Below are 21164 nucleotides of genomic sequence, written 5' to 3' on the forward strand. Positions count from 1 at the left end.
TACAAATTCTTTAATCCGGTAAAGGAAACCCGAAACCTACAGCAGAGAAACTGAACTTTGTGGCATTTTGCCTTACGCCCTCACACCTTCAGGTTTCCCATTTGCTTCCATTTAGTATTACTGAACGTGAACGTTTACCCCTTAATTTTCCATGCGTTCATTCCATCGAATCAGTTACATTTAATCCTCAAACTGCTTACGGGACTGGTGGTAGGATTAAGAAAATGTCTGGAAATGATAATACTAATTTTAGGACAAAATTACGTGTACATGAATGACAGCGATTGGCCATGAGGCAGGAGCAGGTGCCGGGATTTCCAACTTCTTCTGCAATTTACGAATTTCATAAAACGACACTCATAAAATTGACAGAAATAAATAGAGCACCCTACTTTTACCACCTGTTGTAAAATTCAGCTTGCTCCTACCACTACAAACAAGGTAGGTGAGCCTCCCAGAATTTTAAAAAGTAATTTTATAACTCTGAAATATAATAAATTATCAACGAATATTACTTTGAAAATATTTTTGAATCACGAAACAACAAAAACCATCTGGCCTCCTTAGGCCAATGAAAATTTACTTACAGCACAGCAAAAAGAAGTGAGAACGTTGATACACTACAAATAAAATGCAATCAATTTCAAAAGAAAATCCAATGGAAGAATCTCAATTACCTGGCTGCCGCAGCATCTCTCTCCTTTTTGACTTCACCAGCTTGGTGCTGCCTCAAGCTGATCTTGGCCATTTTCAACTTCTCCACATTTTCATCAATCACATCTCTCACCGCAGCGTATGTTAAGATTTGGTCAATTAAGCAGTTCAAAACCTTTAATTTACATCCTAGAAGGCAGAATTTCCAAAATAAATTAGTGTCATTCTCTTAAAAGTATACCACTCAAAACTCGTGCAACCATGATGATGGTGCACTCAAAAGCAAGTGTGTGCTGAAAATGCCAACAGAAAAATCACCAAATAAAAATCTTCAAAGGAAAAAATTTCCAATAGCACAATTTACCTTCCTTCCTAATTGAACTACGTATAAATTTATTTGCATGTAATTAGTATTTAAACTTGCTTTTTTAGTTCCCATTCATTCTTTATTTTAAAAATCAAGACAGTAATTCAAGGTCTGAAAATATTTACTTCAAAATTCGTGAGCATAATATGATGTAAATGTTAACCATTAATGGCTAAACTCAATCATGAAACTACCTTGAAAAACATCTTAACTAAACAGCAGAGGAAATGAAATTCAGCAATTCAAAAGATTAAGAAAATCGATTTAACTAAATAAAAATTTCATACCATATAACAGATGAAATTTAAAGAAAATAAATACTTGATTATCAACTGTTTATCTTGAAATTGGCTTAAACTCTTAAACTTACCTAAAGACAATTCAAATATATTCCTAACACTTAGAGCACGCAGTATCTGTGGCTCTTCCAGTCGTAGAAGTAGCCCAGGGTCATCAAAATTAGTATACCCTCCCCGTTGCTGGTACCTGGAATGAATTGAAACATGATACAGAATTCATCACAGCACAAAAAAATTCATGATCCTTAATAGCCATAATAAAAAAAATGTTTTCTCATGACCAGTAGTGGCTTAGGAATGGTTTTGATAAGGATACCTGCAACATCTTTATTAATCAAACTTTCTAAATAATTCATACATGTATAAATACTATCAACTGCTACAAAAGAGGTTAAAATTAGCCATCCACTTTGGAAACATCAGTATTGGAATTTTGTACTATGAAATTTTTGGTGCATTCAATTTATGCAATTGTGTTTCTTGATAACAAAGAATCTTAACAATTAACCTCTAAATATTGATTATTAGGAAACCTATCAAGGTCTCATTACAATGGCCTTGTAATATTTCATTAAGGACAATAACCATCAAAAAGTCTCTTGGCTAAGAGTTAGGAAGGATTAGTTTCCAAATAGTAAGGATTAACTCTGTTAACTCCATGAAAAAATATTCAGTTTAATGAATTTTATCGGTAAGTGCAAGTTTAATATAAAAGAATATTTAGCTGTTAAATTACTAGACAGATCATGTACTGTGTTTATTGATTATCATTGTTTTTATAGTATACATGAAAATTATTTTTCATTCATTCAATAAGCCTTATATATCTTTCTATATGTGTACTGAGATGCCATTTTGATGCAGTTTTTATCTAAATAGTCCTTCATTCATATTATCCTTGAGCAAATGCATAATATGATAATTTATCCCCATAATAAACCAAATCAGGATAATTAGTGATCACTAATGAAAATCCCAATTTTATGAAGTGAATCATTTTCAAAAGAACAAGGGAACTAATGTAAAGGAAAATAAGTTATGATGGCACACGAACCTCCACTTTGAACTCCGCTCTGCACAACGTCCACCAGAAGTCAAAATATGAAGACGAACCAGCTCAGAGAGAGTGGCACAGTCCAGGGTCAAATCTTTCAAAGGAGCACCCTGGTATGCTTGACACCATGAAGTTGCTGCAGTGGCAGCTTGTACAGCATCCTCCCTTGTGACATCAGTGGATCCAGCCACATCCAAATCCACTGGAAATAAAATGATGAATTTTAAAATTTTTGTAATCCTTCATAGAACAAGTGATGAAATTAAACATTAAAAAAAATCTGCAATTCACTTATCAGTTTTTACACCTAAGGTCAGGTAGAATGCATAATTGATTTCAGAGCTTGCAAAAATGCATCGAGTCCAATAATGGCTGTTTATCAAAATTCCAAGATAAATGAACAAATCAGATTCATTCACCAAAGGTTACAATGTCACATAAAATGAAAATGACACACCTTTTGAGGCTTCATAGATTATTCATGATACTTATGTACTCCCAGGAATTACAAAAATAACAACTTTTGGAATGTATTGACAGTTTTTATTTGAACTTTCGAACAATTACGTTTAACTTTCTCTATACCAATTTTATTCATTAACTTTAATTACATTGGGTATATTCCATTGTTTAATATTAAATTGTCCACTAATGGCAGTTAATTGACTTGCAGTGAACAAGAGCAATTGTATCCTGAACAATTCGAGATTATGAGGTAAGTTTTATACCATTAAAACATCACGATAACTATATTACAAGAGTTCAAGCAGGAGTGATGCATCCCCTAAGCCCTGGTTAAAATATCATCAAACATTAATTTAGAAGCACAAGAGAAATATGGGCTCCAATATCACTGAATAATGATATTGATATGACTAACAAAACTGAATTCCACCATCATTTCTATGCCTTGAGCAAATGCAATAGGTTATGTGGCCATTACTAACCGACTGCCTGGCTGTCAGTCTCGAGCACTTCATCATCCTCTTGTTCTTGGAGATGAAAGAGAGATGACAGGAGAAGCTGAACAACATCAGCAAATATTTCTGCAATGCAAGGGAAACAAATCAGTCACAAACATATAGAAACCATGGACAAAACATAAAATGCATGTGAAAATACTAAGTGAAGGCTACAACAGAATGAATTGTCCTTGCAATTCAAACGTAGAAGAATCATTCATTTATAATTAAATGCAACATTTATCAAAAATATTTAAGTAAAAAACTTCTAAAAATAATATTACAAATAAATGAACAAATCAGATTTATTTACCAAAGTTAATGTTTCCAAAGGCTATAAGTTACATAAAATGAAAATAATGCACTTTTTGAGGTTTTAGAGATTATTCAAACTTGAATCTGTAAATAAAAAGCTACTGAACATCAAAGTAGATTATTACAATTTCAGTAAACATGAACTTTTGCCAACTAATATCTGCCAAAACCTAGGTAATTATGTTTATAAAGGTTACGACTTCATTGAAAACATATAAAAACAAGTTCAGGTTCAAAGCTTATTAGATATTTCTTCAAAATTATCATACTCGAAAAAATCTTAAAAATCCAGTTTTTAGATTTATAAACCTACATTAAGCGTGATCACATACATCCACTTTACAGTAAAAATAGGGTGTCTTGCATACCTGTCCCTTCCTTTTCCATCAGAGCTTTTTCTAATACATCGAAAGTCATTCCTCCAGGGAAATAATCATCAGCCTTCAGGAGATTACTGAAGCATGAAACGAACTCCAGAACCTTCAAGAAGTCCCCAAACAACTGGTTGGGAATGCCACACTGAATTGCAGCTGGTGCAGGAAGATGCTGTACAGAGAAAAATTACAATTAAAAACAAAAAATAAACTCAGACATGCTTTTTGATAGATTTAAAAAAAGATAAGCACCATTGGCAGACTGAGAATACGAAATACTTTGTTAAAAATCTTATTACAAATCCATGGTTGACAATGAATGGTATCCATTAAGGACAAGGCCAGCTTAATTTAAACAAACAAATACAGGCTGAACATCTTTGGCCCAGCAACCTTGGGACTGGGCCATTTCCAGGCCATAAAAAATGCTGGTCCATTGCACGCATCTCTGATAAAAAAGCTTTAATAACATCCTTACATTCTAGTTTTAATGGGCCACACATAATACATCAAGGTTATAATAATAATACAACAACCAATGCCCAGCTACATTGGATTCTCGGGTAAAATAGCAGATAAACCTAAATTTAAAAAATGACAATGTAAGAAATGCATAAGTAAGTGACTTTGGCAACTTTGATACAGTTTCCCACTACTACTCTTAACAAATAACAGCGTCACTATGTGGAAAACCACAAACTAAAAACCACGCATTCAATGTGAGACGGATTATGGAATGCCAGACTAGAGGTACAACCCCTTACTTTAACACAATAATCGCCATAAAAAAAGTGGGTGAGGTGTTTTACGGAAATCACATGCCTACAGGGTAACTTACAAATGCAACAAGCAACACACTTAAGGTAGCTAGAAATTCAGAAATTTGGATCCCTCTGACATTGTAAATTAGTTGTCATACAGAAATATTTCCCAATGAGACATTTCTACAACAGTGACTATCACAAACCTTCAAGTCTTCACACTCAAGATCTTCCCTGGGTCTATTCCACTCCTTAAGGTGTTCTGCAAGCCTTCGCTTCTCCTCTTTGATCATTCTCCTCTTGTTAATGCGCTCTTGGATCCTCTTCTGCTTTTCCTTCAATGCCAACTGCCTTCTGTCCTCCTCAGTGAGTGGTTTAGGAGCAGGTGGTTTGGGGGGTGCCCTGAAAAATCACAATTCAAACGGTCAAAACAAAAGGAAGATAATAAGAGGCAAAATGTAGATTTCCTATGAGAACTTAATCCTACATAATAGTTGCAATCACCAATACAGTTAGGAGAAATATATAAAACATTTAAATGAGAAGCTCTCTTTATATTTAACTTCTGAGATACATCCTCACTGTGGGAAGTAATTAATTTTGTGAGACTAGTTGAAAAGTCTTGAGATGCTTAAAAACAGAATGCACACTATTTCAAAATTAACTGGGAAAGCAAAAACTGACCAATTTTGACTGTGAAGTTATAAAGGAGACATGAACATGTATATTGTGACTCACCACAATCATCATGCAAAAGGAAGAATGATTTCAGGAAAATTAACACATTGAAAACTCTTTCCCCAATAAAAATGTCTAAAGATGGAATATTTCAACAAAGCAGAGCCAATACTCTCCAGAAGATCAATCAAAATCCTTATAAAATATGAACTCACTGGTGCTTCATTTTGTTCATGTCCATAACCTGTGCAGTCAACTTCTGCTGGATAAGACGCTTCTTCTTGGGCCCAGCACCCTCTTCTGACACCATCTTCATGGCGTCCTTCAACTTCCTCTTCCTCTGCTTCACCTTGTTCACTGCCATTGGCCCATTCTTAGATTTATTTGGTGGTGGATGAAGTTCCATGGCCTTCAGCTTTTTGTTTGTCTCCTTAGTTGGAGATTTAACAAAGGAATCCCCACCAGATTTCCTTGGGGATTTTGCTTTGCTCACTGCTTTGGCAGGACTGGGAGGAATCTTCATTTTCTTTGATGAATCTTGGAAGGCAGGTATTGGGCCAGGAAACAGTAAGGAATACCTTGCATGGGTTATTTGATGCTTGTTAATGAAATCCTCCTGAAATTTGAAAATTTGATGAAATTAACATACACGAATGAGTCTGAAGAATATAACCATTGCTGAGTCAAAGTAATAGTCTAAAGCTACAGATATTTACATAAATTATCTATTATTAGGGAACTCCCAATTACTAAGCTTCAGAATTAATCACCAAGTAGCTAGAGATGAGTCTTTACTCAACAAAACTGTTATCAATTTGAAAGAGTACCAAATGTTTACCTTGAAGAGTGAGCAGATATTTATATGCACTCTCTTTTCTCCAAGAAAAAAAACAGGCTCCTTAAGATAGTATTAAAGGGAAGGAGATGTGCAAGAAATATGTAACCCTTTCCTGATTGTCAATACACAATTAAAATGGGATTAACAAAGTTCCGAAATAACTTCACTATACATGCAGCCAAGAAAGATGTGCATAAAAAAGCACTGCAAAATTCTCAATACACAGGCATACCTTGATTCCCCAAATACCATCCTCAAAGGGAATGGCAACTTGACGGAGGAACAGGCGATTTCGCTCCCGAGTGAAAGACCCCTTGCGGCGCCTGACCTTCTCCCCTCTGACACTATGAAACCTTGAAACATCTTCCATAGGTCGGTTACTGATGTCTCGAACCTCGTACTGATAGAGAGCAGCTGGGGGCCAGAAGTCACGATCAGGACCAGTGCCACTGGAATAACAAATATCACCCAAATATGATCACTACTACTGAGAGACATCGAATAATCTAATATCGCACACTTATGGCTATTCTCCATTGGTGCACATGCAATTAATGTACTAGCAATAATTATATTTGAAGTACGTATATGAGAAAGTCATTGGTCACTCTTCATCCCTTAGCAGGGGTTAAGTCCTCTCCTCCCAAACCAAAGGTTGAGTTCCATCTGGGTAGGTTGCCTCAATCCAGGGCAAGTATGTTTGTGAATTTTTATTGTTGGCATATTACAAAAATGAGACGTAAAAAACCAATTTATGGCTGTTTTCATCTCATCTTTCAAAGGCTGACAAGCTCTCTACACAAAGTACTGTAGATCAATGAGTCTTAAACTTCAACAGCAACACAGTTATTGAATCGATTGATATCCTGACAATTTTCACAACAGTGATTCACTCCAAAAGCAATTGTGACCATTCAATAGATATATGAGAACCAAAATTTTCTGTTCGTATGAAGTCTCTTGAGGGTATCTCCAGCACATTGTAAGATGCACACAATATGTATTGAGCAAAGTATGAAGTTCGTTCAAAAAATTTATTCTATTGCCCTGTGAGATAATTAGATGAAAAAAAGTATTTTACTCAGTCAGTAAAAGTATATTATTCAGTTTTTTGATCCATCGCCTTAATTTCTACCCATTCAGGATGAAAAATCATTGCCTTAATCCTGTTGCACATGATGTCACACACTCGTGCCTAGCAAATTGCCACTTCTCCACCTTGTACAGGGCTGCTTGTAGATCGCCGCTATTAGATATGTACTTACTTAGTTACTCTTGTGAGCAATTCCTTCCCTCAATAGATGATTCTACTGAATAAGTAAATGAAGCAGATCGCAAGTCACGTCAACTACACATCAAAAGTACGACACAACACTAGTATTTACTTTTTCTTATTTGCAATTATGAGCAAATAGCTGAATAGAGAAGATTGTATATATATATATGCTTTTTCTCAACTTGCTAAGTCCGTTTCATATTAGGAATATTGTAATCGATTTTTAACCCACTTCCCATTGTCAGATTGGCTTGAAATCCTGCACACTTCCTTGCTTCTGATGACAATATATATTATTCAGTAATCAGACAATTGAAATTTTGTTCCATTGTACTCTATTTAATTAACTAACTTTCCATCTGAGAAAATATTTTTAAATATTCTCAATAGATGGCATAAATTATAAAATAGTGTGGGCAGAAATATCCTCAACATCCCTGGTTTAATTAATTACATGACTGGCCCCTAAAAAGTAGAAAAAATAAAAGAGATAAAAAATGTGCCTACTCCAAAAACAACATCAATGAACTACTGGTAAAAAAAATAAGCTCTTCAACACACAGAAATAAAACCAGGGGTGCTGATTAGGTTTAGTTGACATTACAAGCCCTCACTCACCAAACAACACTAATTTCCTTTAATCTAATCCGCACCCTCGCTTTACCTCAGAGTGATGAAAGACAATTTTTTTACTTACAAGGAACATTAACGGAGTGTAACGCCCACTTTTGCTTCAAACTTTGCACATTTGTAGATTAATGCAAAAAAATGAAATGTGTGAAATTTCCCGTGCCCTCGTGACCTGTGAGTCGAGATATCAGCGATCAAAGATGCCCGATTCGTCAATTCGCCGCCCGTCAGGGGGAAGGCATGCCGGCAATTGGCCCACTCCTCGCCGGGCTCGACCCAGCCGCCCGGTGAGCGGCCAGCGATGCGATGCGAGCTATATTTCGTCTACGGCGGAGTCTCACGCCCCGGCGAATCGCTCTTTTGTTTTCTGTTAGTCTTTCTGTATTTCCGATTTTACCTGATCCTTATGGAGCATCGGATTGATGGGAAAATTGCTCTGCATTTAGATATAATATATAGCAACACTTTGAAACGCGGAAACTTCGGAATGATACTATAACCCGGAGTAATTCGCGATAAGAATTTATGCTTCATCTTTCTGCCCGTAAATGCGCAAAGGAAACGAGATAGGGGGCATGTTTCTTTTAAACTTTTAAGGGGAAACCCAAAATAAGCAACAAATGGAATACGTCAACAGCCTAGGCCTCTCGGAGACGAGACGGGAAAAACCCCATCCGTATGAATGGACCTTGCCCTTTGGTGGGAGGTCGGCAAATCTATTGTATTTCTAAAGGGCGTACGTAGATTCGTAGATTTTTCGCTTCTGGAAACGGCTGCATCCTCGACCATTTCAGGTACTGTCATAAAATAACCCAAACATTTCCCGTCTCCTCGAACAAAATATAAACACCAGTAGAGATGGAAAACAGCGAGGAATTGGAATTTTGTCAGTTCTACTTCATCTTTTGGTTTGTTCAGAAGCATACGGTTATCTCCAGCACTCTCTCTGCTCTTGTGTTGTGGATTGAGCAAAAACGATCTGATTGCTGTTTTTAATAGTTTAATATAGCTTTCAACATCGTTCGGGTAATTATGATGGCTGAGGTGATAAACCCATTGAACGTTTTGAGGTTGATGAGAAGTAAATTTTTGGATACTCTCTCTTTTTCGGAGACCACTGTGGAAGAAATTGATCAGGCGGAAAAGCTCACAGGTAAGTGTTTTATGGTAATTAAACGATGAAATTATTATGCTAACAGTCAGTTACTTGCTTCTCTAATTTATTTATAATTATATTGTGTAGTAAAAATATGTTATAATATATGTGTTGCAGCGATATTGAAATCCTGTGCAGAAGATGGTGAATACGATTGGGAGGTCGAAGATGATCTTGTATTTGACGATGACAATGAGAGGAATGAGGAAACTGTGGAGGGGTTTGAAGAAAGTAGCAGTGATTCGGAGAGGGATGAGGATATTTCTCCAACATCTCCTTCTTCGTCAACATCATACGATGTTACCCCTATGAAGAAACCGAGATCAGAACCATCAATGCTCCAAAAAAAATGGCAGTTGACTTTTGGAAGTCAGGGAAAAAGAGCAACTTGCGACTAGAGACAGTTCGGCACAACTTCCGCTTCGTAACTAGCCGAACTCAACTTCATCGATATGAGAGGCAGATAATAGAAAGCGGAGCCTTAAATGAAAAGTATAAATCTATCCGGGAAGCTCTTCTCACCCGCTTCAAGACCGCCAAAGAGAATAATATAGTTATAAATGACCGAGATTTGCGGAGGTGGGCAATTGAGGAAAATAGTCAACTGGATACCCCAATCACAAACTTTAAATGCACTCCTCCGTGGCTTTGGAAGTGGAAGAAGCAAAACAACATTGTTTCTCGCAAGGTTACGCGAGTTGTTTCCAAGAAGCATTCCTTGGAACAACAGAGTGTTTCAGAAAAGGCCAGAGAGTTCGTGACGGAGGTTAAGGATTTAATTAGTAATATTGCAAATGGTAGTGTGCAAGTTTTAAATACTGACCAGAGTGGTTTTAAAAAGGAAATGCATTCCGGGCGCACTCTGGTATTTCGAGGGGTGAAAGTGGTCGAATCAGTGGCCCAGAGTTTACATGCAACCACTCATTCTTACACTATTCAACCGACTATTTCAATGGATGGTGAGCTCCTCTCCCCTCTACTTATCTGCTTGCAAGAGAAGGATGGCAAATTCCCCCCACGCGCGGACATTTTTCAAGCCGCCAATGTTCATTGCGTTGCATCAACTTCAGGATTGTTAACCAAAAACATTTTGATGGAAGAGTATTTCGGGCAGGTTCTTTCCCCAGCAATACGTAATGAATTTATGTATGAATATGTAATTATATGTATTTATGAATGAATTATTACTATGTATATATCTTTGTGAAAATTAACAGTATGGAAATAAACATGTTTGAACTGAACTGAACAATCAAAAAAATTCGTAAATCTATAATCCTCTCACGTTACGGCCATTGGAACTCTCTTGGGCCTTGACCGTCCCGAGGATATTCCATGGGGAGCTCGGTGCACCGGAATGCAGAGTCATTAGTCTGAACGTATCAGTCAATTAGGTGAGTTTTGGTTGTCCATTCCCCATACAATAGATTTGCCGACCTCCCACCAAAGGGCAAGGAACCCCGTCCATTCATACGGATGGGGTTTTTCCCTTCTCGTCTCCGAAAGGCCTAGGCTGTTGACGTATTTCATGTGTTGCTTATTTTGGGTTTCCTCTTAAAAGTTCGAAAGAAACATGCCCCCTATCTCGTTTCCTTTGCGCATTTACGGGCAGAAAGATGAAGCATAAATTCTTATCGCGAATTACTCCGGGTTATAGTATCATTCCGAAGTTTCCGCGTTTCAAAGTGTTGCTATATATTATAACTAAATGCAGAGCAATTTTCCCATCAATCCGATGCTCCATAAGTATTAGGTAAAATCGGAAATACAGAAAGACTAGCAGAAAACAAAAGAGCGATTCGCCGGGGCGTGAGACTCCGCCGTAGACGAAATATAGCTCGCATCGCATCGCTGGCCGCTCACCGGGCGGCTGGGTCGAGCCCGGCGAGGAGTGGGCCAATTGCCGCCATGCCTTCCCCCTGACGGGCGGCGAATTGACGAATCGGGCATCTTTGATCGCTGATATCTCGACTCAGGTCACGAGGGCACGGGAAATTTCACACATTTCATTTTTTTGCATTAATCTACAAATGTGCAAAGTTTGAAGCAAAAGTGGGCATTACACTCCGTTAATGTTCCTTGTTAGTAGTACATTTTGTACTGTTTTTGGAAAAAGAAAGTTTTGTTAAATTTAATTTGTTTTCCATTGTGAATTACCTTTATCTTTCATCTACCAAATTCTTTTAATGAATTGGCATCTCAAATCTTGAATAAACTAACCCATTCTCACAGTAAAATGAAGAATATGAATCTCATTCGTGAGAACATTAAATGTGTGCTGCACTCAGAAATATATTGCTGAAGTGGGCAGGCAGCCTGAGAATTCTTGCTTCCAACTCATTTCTCTAAGACTTTCTCTGTCTCAAGATATTTCATTTCCCACACCTGGTCACTTAATGAATCATTGCACTGAAAATCCCTTACAACTGTAACTACATATAATATGCACCCATTTTTGACCGATATTTGCAGAATCAAATGAGTACCCAACTTAAAAAATTACGGCAAATGAGTAATAATGTGAGTCTATAAATTAAGACCATGATTTAAATAATAAAGAAGATTTAGAATAAACAAATTAAAAAATTGTGAAACAAAGCTCTACTTGACCTGCAAATGGTAGCAGTTCCCTCGTTGGATAAGATTCATATTTGTTCCAATTGTCAGGGATTGCAGAATAATAGAATGCATAAAATACACTATAATGAGTGGAATTTCAATCTAGCTCCGTAAATGGCAGTGAAAACCACATTAATTGTGCACATACTCACAAAGGAAGATTGTACACACAAAACTTTTATACATGTTTTTGAAACCTTGGCAGCCAAATTGTGCACAAGGTAACACGAATTGTTCCGTTGTATTGATTATCCATGATTGGAATCCCCATATTTAAATTTTAGACCCATTTGTTTATACTCAAAGTTTAACTATTTTGCGCATTCATTCAAATTGAATACCACATGGCAGAATTTAACAGCCATGTGAAAGTTATAATAATAGTTCAGAACCGGAGCCATGCTAGTTTATAGAAAAACCAAGATATACAGAAGTACATCTACAGCAAATCCTCTAGTAGGACAACAATGCCTTGACGACCTGCTGTTTATGCCAATGAATAAGCCTAAGTGTCTGGACTGTCTAAAAAATCCTTGATGTGTATTTAGGATTTGTAAGACATAGCAAAAATAGAAATAAGTAGTACTTGCATAGACTTGCTATTATCAAATATATTTTACCTGCGAAGGTAAGCTTATATTGAGCATTTTGCAGTCAGCATTGTGCCACAATGAACTTCTTCCTTTAATTTCATATTAGGCCAATTCCTTTCATTCTTTCTATAACTCCAAATTTCTCCACTTCCCCTCTTACATAACATTCTTACCTCTAACACAGATTAAAACATTCTCCACCTATTTGGCACTCCTTTCAGACCCTATGCATCATGTCTGTGAGTAATCTTTCCTCACCAATCATGCCTAGAATTAACTGTGTCCATCTCACGTTCTACATTTTCCTCACACATACATCTTGAATTCCTTCAGTCTTATATTGCTCTCTTTCCTCAGCATCCACACCACTACCCTACAGATCTGGAAATTTATTAGCCTCTTCTATGCACTAAAGCACAACAATCCCCTAATTAGCTATTTCTTACTCATTAACTCCTCCTTTGCTAATGCGATGCTCTTCCCAATATACCTACTTCTATATATTACACAATGGTGCCCAAATAGTGAAATTGATAATGAACATGTTTCAAGATAGCCTTTGCCTCTTACAAGTAGTAAAATTTCCAAGAGATTTTTTGATTCAGTTCTTACACACAACTTCCCGCTCAATGTCCTGAAATACTTGGAAAAAAAAAATCCAAAAAGTCGGAAAAATAAAAGATACTTGTAGAGCATAACTGTAGGTAGAGATATTCAATGCAAAAAATGAGGCATGTGGTCTTAGAAATTCTGTATTATACGCTCTAATCTATCAGGCCACTAACACCCACATTGCTGCAAAGGTTTGAGACAACAAGAATCTTACCCAGTTGCCTTAAATCACCGGCTTAGCTGTACGCAACTACGCGGGTTGTACCAAAAGTAAGGTTCCCATATTTTTTACAAATACAGAACCTTTTTTATTGATATTAATTTTCACATTGTTGAAAAGCTTACACTTTTGCCTATTTTTCAACATAGTCTCCATTTTTTTCGACACACTTTGACAGTGCTCCAGCTTTTTCATCCCTAAGTTGAAGAAGTCTCCCGCCAACCCGTTGAGGAAGAGTGTGACCTCTGCTCCGACTTCATCGTCGCTCTTGAAGCGTTTGCCACCTATGAGTTTTGTTTCGGGGATATAATGAAATACCCATGCTTCATCTCCAGTGACGATGGAGACCAACAACTTCACCTTGTTGCCCCCACCTTAAAATTGTTGAAGAAATTTGCGAGCAGTGTCAAGGCGTTGCTCCATGAGTCCGTCAGTCAGCATCCGGGGGACTAAGCAAGCACACATCTTGCGATAACCCAACGTTTCTGTTTAAGTTCTTTCAATTGTGCCGTGAGAAGCTTCAGAAATGCGATCAACAAATTCACGGACAGTGACCCTTTGATCAGCTCACTGTTGATCTTCTGGACAATCCAAAACTGACTGTCTTCCACTCCGTTCTTCATTGTGAACTTCCGTGCGGTCCTCAGCAAAAGCCCTGCAACATTTGCGGACGTGCTGAACAGACATGCACTCTTCACCATAAAGTTCAGTCAGTTGCTGATGAATCTCCAATGGCATTAACTTCCTTGCAAGGAGAAATCTGATTACTGCTCGATCCTCACACTTGGCAGGAACAGGGATCATCGCTTTCATTGTTGACGGTTGCTAAGCCAATAATGAGCGACACAGTGAATCGCGGACTGGCAGACTCGAGAGTAGGGGAACCACTGCACACGGCAATGTTGTGGGATTTAGCCTAACACCTTTGCTCAACATTTTAGCTCATTGGGAACCTTACTTTTGGTACAACCCTCTTACATCTTATTGCAAGCTAAAAAATTATACATTATTAAGAATTGCAGGACAATATGTTAAAATACCAAGCAGTCAGGAAATTAGATTAGCAGAAGCCTTCATCAAGGGTGTCATGCATGAAAAATAATATCGATGTAAATATTGAACACCAGTGAATAAGAGAAATATTAACGTAAGTATAAAAATTATTAACTATGTACCATAATAAATTTAAGGGAATAAGTTTTTACGTTAGGATGCAGCCATAATAAACAGTTTATGTTTACCCTACACATTGGTAAATTTGGAAACCTGGCTTAATTTATAACACTATTAAATAAGCAACACTGTGGTATTTTCCAGATAAATAATAGGTAATAAGAAATTCTTATTGCTTTAGCGGTTGAGCTTTTTGAGGACTTGCAACTAAATCTATCACCAATTACAGTACAGGCCCCTATATCCCTGAAAATGATGATGATGGCACTATAGCAGTTTTACATTAACAGGTCTCTTACTCCTAAGCAAGTTTTACCATCACCACAGCACCCCTCCACACTCCTGCAGAGGAATGCTAAGGTACTCTGAGTTATAATCTTATTTAACATAAAAATGGACATTTTAAACTGTGTCCAACAATTCCAGAACTGGTGATACCTTTGGTCTCTTCCTTCCTGAATTTACTTCAAAAATAGAGAAATTGAGAATAGTTGTAGTGTTGCCCACTGCCTACATTGAGGACTTCCTCTGACTCCCTGTTTAGTCATCTTATCAAAGAAAAATGGGCATATAACAGTATAGTTTAGAATGAACTGAACTCCAAAAGCAATCTGAGATTAAAGCCACATTTAGTGTGAAATGAAAATGAGCGCCTAAATGCCTAAATTCATAAGTCACAACTTTCATGTATAACTTAAGATAGACAGCAAAAGCAGTGAAACATAAAAATCATCCCTCAATCGAGCCAACTATATGCTACCATGTACAAAATACCTAAAAGGACACAACTGAAGAAGCACAAACTAAAAGATTCATGTCATTCATTCACCATTGGAAAACTTGGATTACCTAAAATAAATGTCACTTGCATAGTTGAATACTCTTTTCAATAGCCATGGCACAGGTACTGATAGTATTATGAAAATTAATTACTTTACATAATTACTTACTTAAGAGACAATAATTGATAAAATATTCACAATAATGATTAGTGTGAGGTACAGGAGAAATTTCCATCCTTATACATAAATGATATGATAATATCATCACACAGTGGAAGTCTTGGCATCGAGAATGGTTTAAGTAGATTTTTTCATAGAATTTACTATTTTGAAGCTCCACTATTTTATGCAAGGATATTTAGTGAACGTAATGAGATCATTTTGCAGTTCTTTGCAGCAGGAAAAAATCACTACTTTTCATGAAATAGGAATGAAGTCATGGATGAAAAGAAAAAATTAATGTGTGTTGCATTTTGTAGCACTGTAGCGTTCATTACCAAATTTCGATAGACCATACATATTTTATACAGTATCGACACTAGGAACTAAAATTTCCTACAACAGGGTGGTTTCCTATTATTTTTTTATTGCCTAAATCGAAAGATTATTACACCTGGAGTACGTATTTCACGCTTTTAGATTTTTAAATGACGATATCTAATTTTTGCGATTAAATGAAAAGTGAAAATTTTCAAGCGCGCGAAAACGCGACGCGTAAGTATGAATGCCGGGAAATCTCTCCGTGTGTCGTATTTCTGGTTCCCGCTACCGCCCTGCGAGGTGACCTTGAGGCGAGGCTTAGCGCTGATACAACGCAGGCTGCTAGCTGGTACCCGAGTACCCTGCTGGCTGGTAGCGCTTGGCTTAAATAAGGATTATTAATACCTTATCAAATGAAGAAAACTTTCCGACCTTAGCCAGTTTTAATAAGTGATTATTAAGGCATGTTTCCTGAGCTCTGCGCCTCATGCATGCATTGGTAACCTCAGACGATGTATAACTCCTATCTTCTCGTATAGAAACTAGGTCCCTGTGACGTCACGTGGAGTGGCATCGCATGGGCGCCAATCTGGCCCTTTTCAAATGAGGAAAAAAATGGACCATTGCCATTCGTCTAAACCAGTATTTCTAAAACGAAATAATTTGTATATTATGAATACAGTAATGGTGGGTAACAAATCGCAATCAATGCCTTTCGTTTTCTTTGATGAAGGAAACTACCCTATCCCAACTCATATCAAAATGAATGTTGATATCAGGTTTCAAGAAAATCCAAGATGTTAGATTTCAATCAGTTAAATTTTAGAAGATTTGACACAAAATGACCTACATGGAGATATTTATAGAATGATTTGGCCATCACTAATAGCAAATTACAATTTTGACATCCATTTCTGAAACTGAGATGAACTTGAAGATGGCAGCCATGCAACAGCTTCCCTTTTTGGCCACCAGATGATGCCATCAGTCAAGTTTTACTTTACCTTCAACTTTCCATATCTGTGCCAACAGATATTGAATTTTGATTTGGGAGAGTCACATACCAGCTAGCACAAGTTAGACTCAAGGCAGAAATACTTAGGGTAAAATGAGATTTTATCCTTTCCTGCTTTACCAGAATTTTACCTCCCATTTACATAGATCAAAGGGTGGAGAGGGGAAGGAAAATCTGACGTGGTTCATCAACTTTCCATTGGAATAGCACAAAAATCGTAGGAAAACTGATACCTTTTAACCATAATCACCCGAACATGAAGTAGACCTTGGTATCAATCCAAGGGATTTTCATCCATCCTTCAAGTATTTTGTGGCTCTCTTCTGGTTTGAGGAATATGTCCATCTATGATGTAATCTGCCCATCATATCAAAATTTTGGGAGCTAACGGTTTATTATGTAAATTGTACATGCCGCATGTGCAGCATCAGTAAAGCATTTTTCTCCTCAGCAGAGTTCATTTATCGCACACTGCTGCATTATTGCTGTTACACGTATATGTTATTGCTGCAACTCTATAGGTTTATTTTACAATTTTGATTGGAGACACTAGTGTTTTTCTATAAGCACATGTTGTTACTACAAGCAGGTAAAGAGCAAGAAGTGGACATTGCATCTTCATCAAGTCTTATTATTTTCATCTACCCATCAAGTTTTTAGTGGTCCTCCATCGCTTCCAGGAAGTCTTTTCATCGCATCAGATTTTTTTGGAAGCTCACAGCTTGTATTGCAATAGTTTGGTAAACAAGCTGAATTAGTTTTTTTTAATTTTCCTAATTACATATAATTTGCATACATGTAACGTCTAGGAGTCAATGTGGTAGACATAGGTGGATCTAGGGGAGGGGCTCATGGGCACGTGCCCCTCCCATACCCATAAAAAATATGGAAGATTTTTAATATGGTCTCATTATCACTGTGTTTGTTTTGTATTACGAGATATCCTTGTGCCCCCCCAGAAAGAAATCCTGGATCCACCTCTGGTGGCAGACAACTCTGTATTGAATGTTGAGTCCTCATTGGAACATATTGATCATTGCATCATAATTGACAAGTATTCATTTACCAATATGAAATTGAAAGGTTTGACTACAGTGTCTATTAAAGGTCAGCAGGTATCACTCTAGGAGGCTATGGAGAATTTACTACATTTTACCCGTTCCTTACCCATTTTTTTCTATGAACTTATCCCCAATTGGGAAAAGATCTCTTTTTCTTACCCCATCTTAACCTAGTAATTTAGAGGTAATGAACGGGTATTATTTCTTTGCTAGCTGGGATAATGCTGAAGTGGATTGGGTTTGAGGCTGATCAGCACCCAAGCACACTACCCTCTTGCCTACCCTGCTTCCCGTGAAGAGCAATACCTAAGTCAAGTCAGTCCCTCCCCTTCCAAAGACCACCTTTAGCAATAAGGCCAAAAATTGTCTCACAACAATGAAAATAACTAATGTTCGTCCTTTACAACAGGATAAACACTGAATGTACACAAAGTTATGCAAATATTACAAAAATTAGTTTTTTTTCCACCTGGTTCCTGACAATGTTCATTTATAGTTATTGTCACCCATATTGATCTTCGGCACTATTTGAAACGGTTAATTTTGATATTCAAAGGAAAGCAGTAAATTCATCTAAAACAATCTCTTCAATACGTAGCCATACTTCTTGAAATGCTGTTAATCACAATTTCTTATAGTTCACCACAGCTTTTCTGCACCCACATAATTTGAGGTAGAAAGTAAATCTAAACACAAGCTACCAATGAACAGGAAAGAAAATGAGAGTTAGGGTAAGGTATTTGGGAATAGGAATCAATCATGCATATAAGGCAAGAAACTACATAATACCTCTCTCTTTCCCTCTATTCTAAATAACGTTTTCTCAATGAAATAACATTAATACCCTAACTATTGTGTCACAGAAATTATCATGCTGGATTTAAATCCAAGCTAACCCACACATGGCCTACTGATCATGGAGATGACTATGACCTAGTTCTTTCAGCCAAGTTTGATTTTGTTTGGACTAAGAACTAATGACAATTCTCTGTTGCTTGGGCAACATCCAAATTACAAATATCCCAAACATCAATGAAAAAAACACTGCATTTCAACCCTTTACATTATTGATGATGGGACAGGACTCAGAATTAATTGTTAGAAGTACAATTAAGACATCAACATATCATGAGACTGGGATTGACAACACACAAGGCAAGACAAGACGTAATAGTGTTGTAGGTAAAGGCAACATAAAACTCATCACGTAATAGGAAACCCAATACTGATTCGGCAATTATAATTATTTCAAATTCCACAGCGAAAACGACAATCGAAATGATTCAACTCACCTTCCACTGCCTTCTTTAGCCACGTACTCTTCTATTTCGCTAGGTGATGGGGCAATCACATTCAATATTTGGCACTCAAACCTATTAAAATGAAGCAAATAATTGTAGGCTCACAACTCATTCAAACACTACCTATCGTAATCATATATTAGCAACTGATACAACAACTGCCCATGCAGTGGGACATTACATACCACTGTCCATCAGATAGGTTCACTTCGACAGTTTCACCGGCAAAATATCTGTTTCTAATAAAATTGTAGACATCGTCTGCTAAATCCCTCAAACAGGTACGCCGAGTTTTGGATGCCAAATAGATTACTGGCAACTTAAGCTGAAACAAATAAAATATTTGAATAAAATAACAACTACTGTACCAGCAAAATAATCCATTAGATTGTAGTTTTCAAGGAAATTACCGATTTAGGGTACTCATTTAACGTATTCCTGGCGCTAGCTTCACTTCTGAGAGCTTCCGCATACGTTATATTTGGTTTTCCCGTTATTGAACAAGACCAGATCAATGAATTGCAAAGAATTATACGCTCGTAGAATTCGCTGAAAGATAAAAAAATATTTCACAAGAAATATCACTTCGTTGAGTCACCAGCAGAATTTACACCAACACTATCAACACTAAAAACAGTATACATTTTTATGTAATCCATTAATTATATCGAGCAAATGGCTTTCATTAAGTGTGTCATCATATTGGTAAAGGTCAAATTTCATGTTAACGTCCCAGCATATGGCCGACATACTATTATGATCTAAGAATAATAAGCTATCAACTCACTCATAATCTCTGAAAAGTTCATTTGTGAGCTTGCAATGAAAAACTTCCTCATCCGGCCGAAGGTTGGGAGGCGGCTTCTTCTTCTCGAAAGGCTTTTTACGCAGCAGTGGCATCTTGAAATTTGGAGGGAAATTTCCGAGCTTCTCTCGTATTAATTGCTTTAAACGAGTAATTCAGGAAAGTAAATGTTATTGACAATAAGTCATGGGGCTGTGAGGCCCTAGAAACCATTAACACAGCTATACGATGGAATTTTTCACGTAATATGCCTACATACCACGATTTCAGCTTCACAATCACATCCTATCACACAAAGCGAATGTCTGCGTAACGATTTAACGCACGACGGCGCCCGAACACGTTGGGAACACTCCAATTATTAGTCTAGAGAACCTGTAGTAAAGCAAAACTCCACAAAGTATGGCTTTAGAAACACTTGAGGAGAATTCCGTCGTAGAATGGCAAAATCCCGAAAGTCAATTACTACTAATAACTGAATATAGACAATTTTCTTTTTGGAGATCCTAGCAAAGGATAACCTCTTTTCGGGCAAGAAGACGAAAACACAATTCTGCTCGCTGATTGGTGGAGAACGTCCCATGGTTACCCATTTTGTGGACATCTGACGCGTGGGACGCGATTTCCCGCGCACTTGACCAGGAAGTTAGCTATATTCGCTATATTATACAATTCAGTAATCGACTAAATATATATCCGTGCAACAATAGTTGATGAAAACGCAACTGTGACGTATTTTTATGACTACAAATTTGAAATCGCTCCATAAATCTGCAAGATTGTTCTTGAAGTAAATAAAATATGAAGTAAACCGAGGAATCTCATTACTCAAATTGGTGACTTGCAAGCTTTACTCTGCTATGATCGTTTCTCAATTTACTTATACTGATTTTGTTCAGTTGCCCTCAGTTCTCCGGTATTTAGTTTCCGATATACCCAGACTATATTTTACCTTTGGGTTTTTGAAGTTAGAGATATTCGGCAATATATTTACTGCTTTTCATGTATTAAAAATCTTGCGTTGGTAAGTGGTTGATAAATCGGAACGTAAAGGAGTAGTAGTTCAGGGATAGCTCAAATCAGGAATAGTTACTGCATTGAATAGCACTTCCACAGCTGCCAAGTTACCAGCTCTTGAA

General features: G+C 37.1%; 1 protein-coding gene across 3 annotated transcripts in view; it reads right to left on the minus strand.

Annotated features, from left to right (window-relative positions):
• The window catches only part of LOC124168470 (bromodomain adjacent to zinc finger domain protein 1A), a 52899-nt gene extending 32323 nt beyond the window's left edge, over nucleotides 1–20576 (minus strand). The window contains exons 1-13 of one of the 3 annotated variants that reach the window (XM_046546731.1): nucleotides 20285–20576; nucleotides 20008–20120; nucleotides 19631–19769; nucleotides 19406–19545; nucleotides 19212–19292; nucleotides 6535–6751; nucleotides 5680–6080; nucleotides 4993–5188; nucleotides 4020–4197; nucleotides 3322–3420; nucleotides 2375–2576; nucleotides 1392–1507; nucleotides 678–843 (exon numbers count right to left, since the gene is read on the minus strand). In XM_046546731.1, the coding sequence (XP_046402687.1) occupies nucleotides 678–843; nucleotides 1392–1507; nucleotides 2375–2576; nucleotides 3322–3420; nucleotides 4020–4197; nucleotides 4993–5188; nucleotides 5680–6080; nucleotides 6535–6751; nucleotides 19212–19292; nucleotides 19406–19545; nucleotides 19631–19769; nucleotides 20008–20120 (2048 nt within the window). In that variant the 5' untranslated portion in view covers nucleotides 20285–20576. Of the gene's footprint in view, nucleotides 1–677; nucleotides 844–1391; nucleotides 1508–2374; nucleotides 2577–3321; nucleotides 3421–4019; nucleotides 4198–4992; nucleotides 5189–5679; nucleotides 6081–6534; nucleotides 6752–19211; nucleotides 19293–19405; nucleotides 19546–19630; nucleotides 19770–20007 lie in introns of all 3 variants that reach the window. The other 2 variants (XM_046546730.1, XM_046546732.1) reach the window with 2 other exon arrangements.
• Between the last annotated feature and the right edge of the window lie 588 nt (nucleotides 20577–21164).

This window comes from Ischnura elegans, chromosome 11 (assembly GCF_921293095.1).
Source record: "Ischnura elegans chromosome 11, ioIscEleg1.1, whole genome shotgun sequence".
NCBI lineage: Eukaryota > Metazoa > Arthropoda > Insecta > Odonata > Coenagrionidae > Ischnura > Ischnura elegans.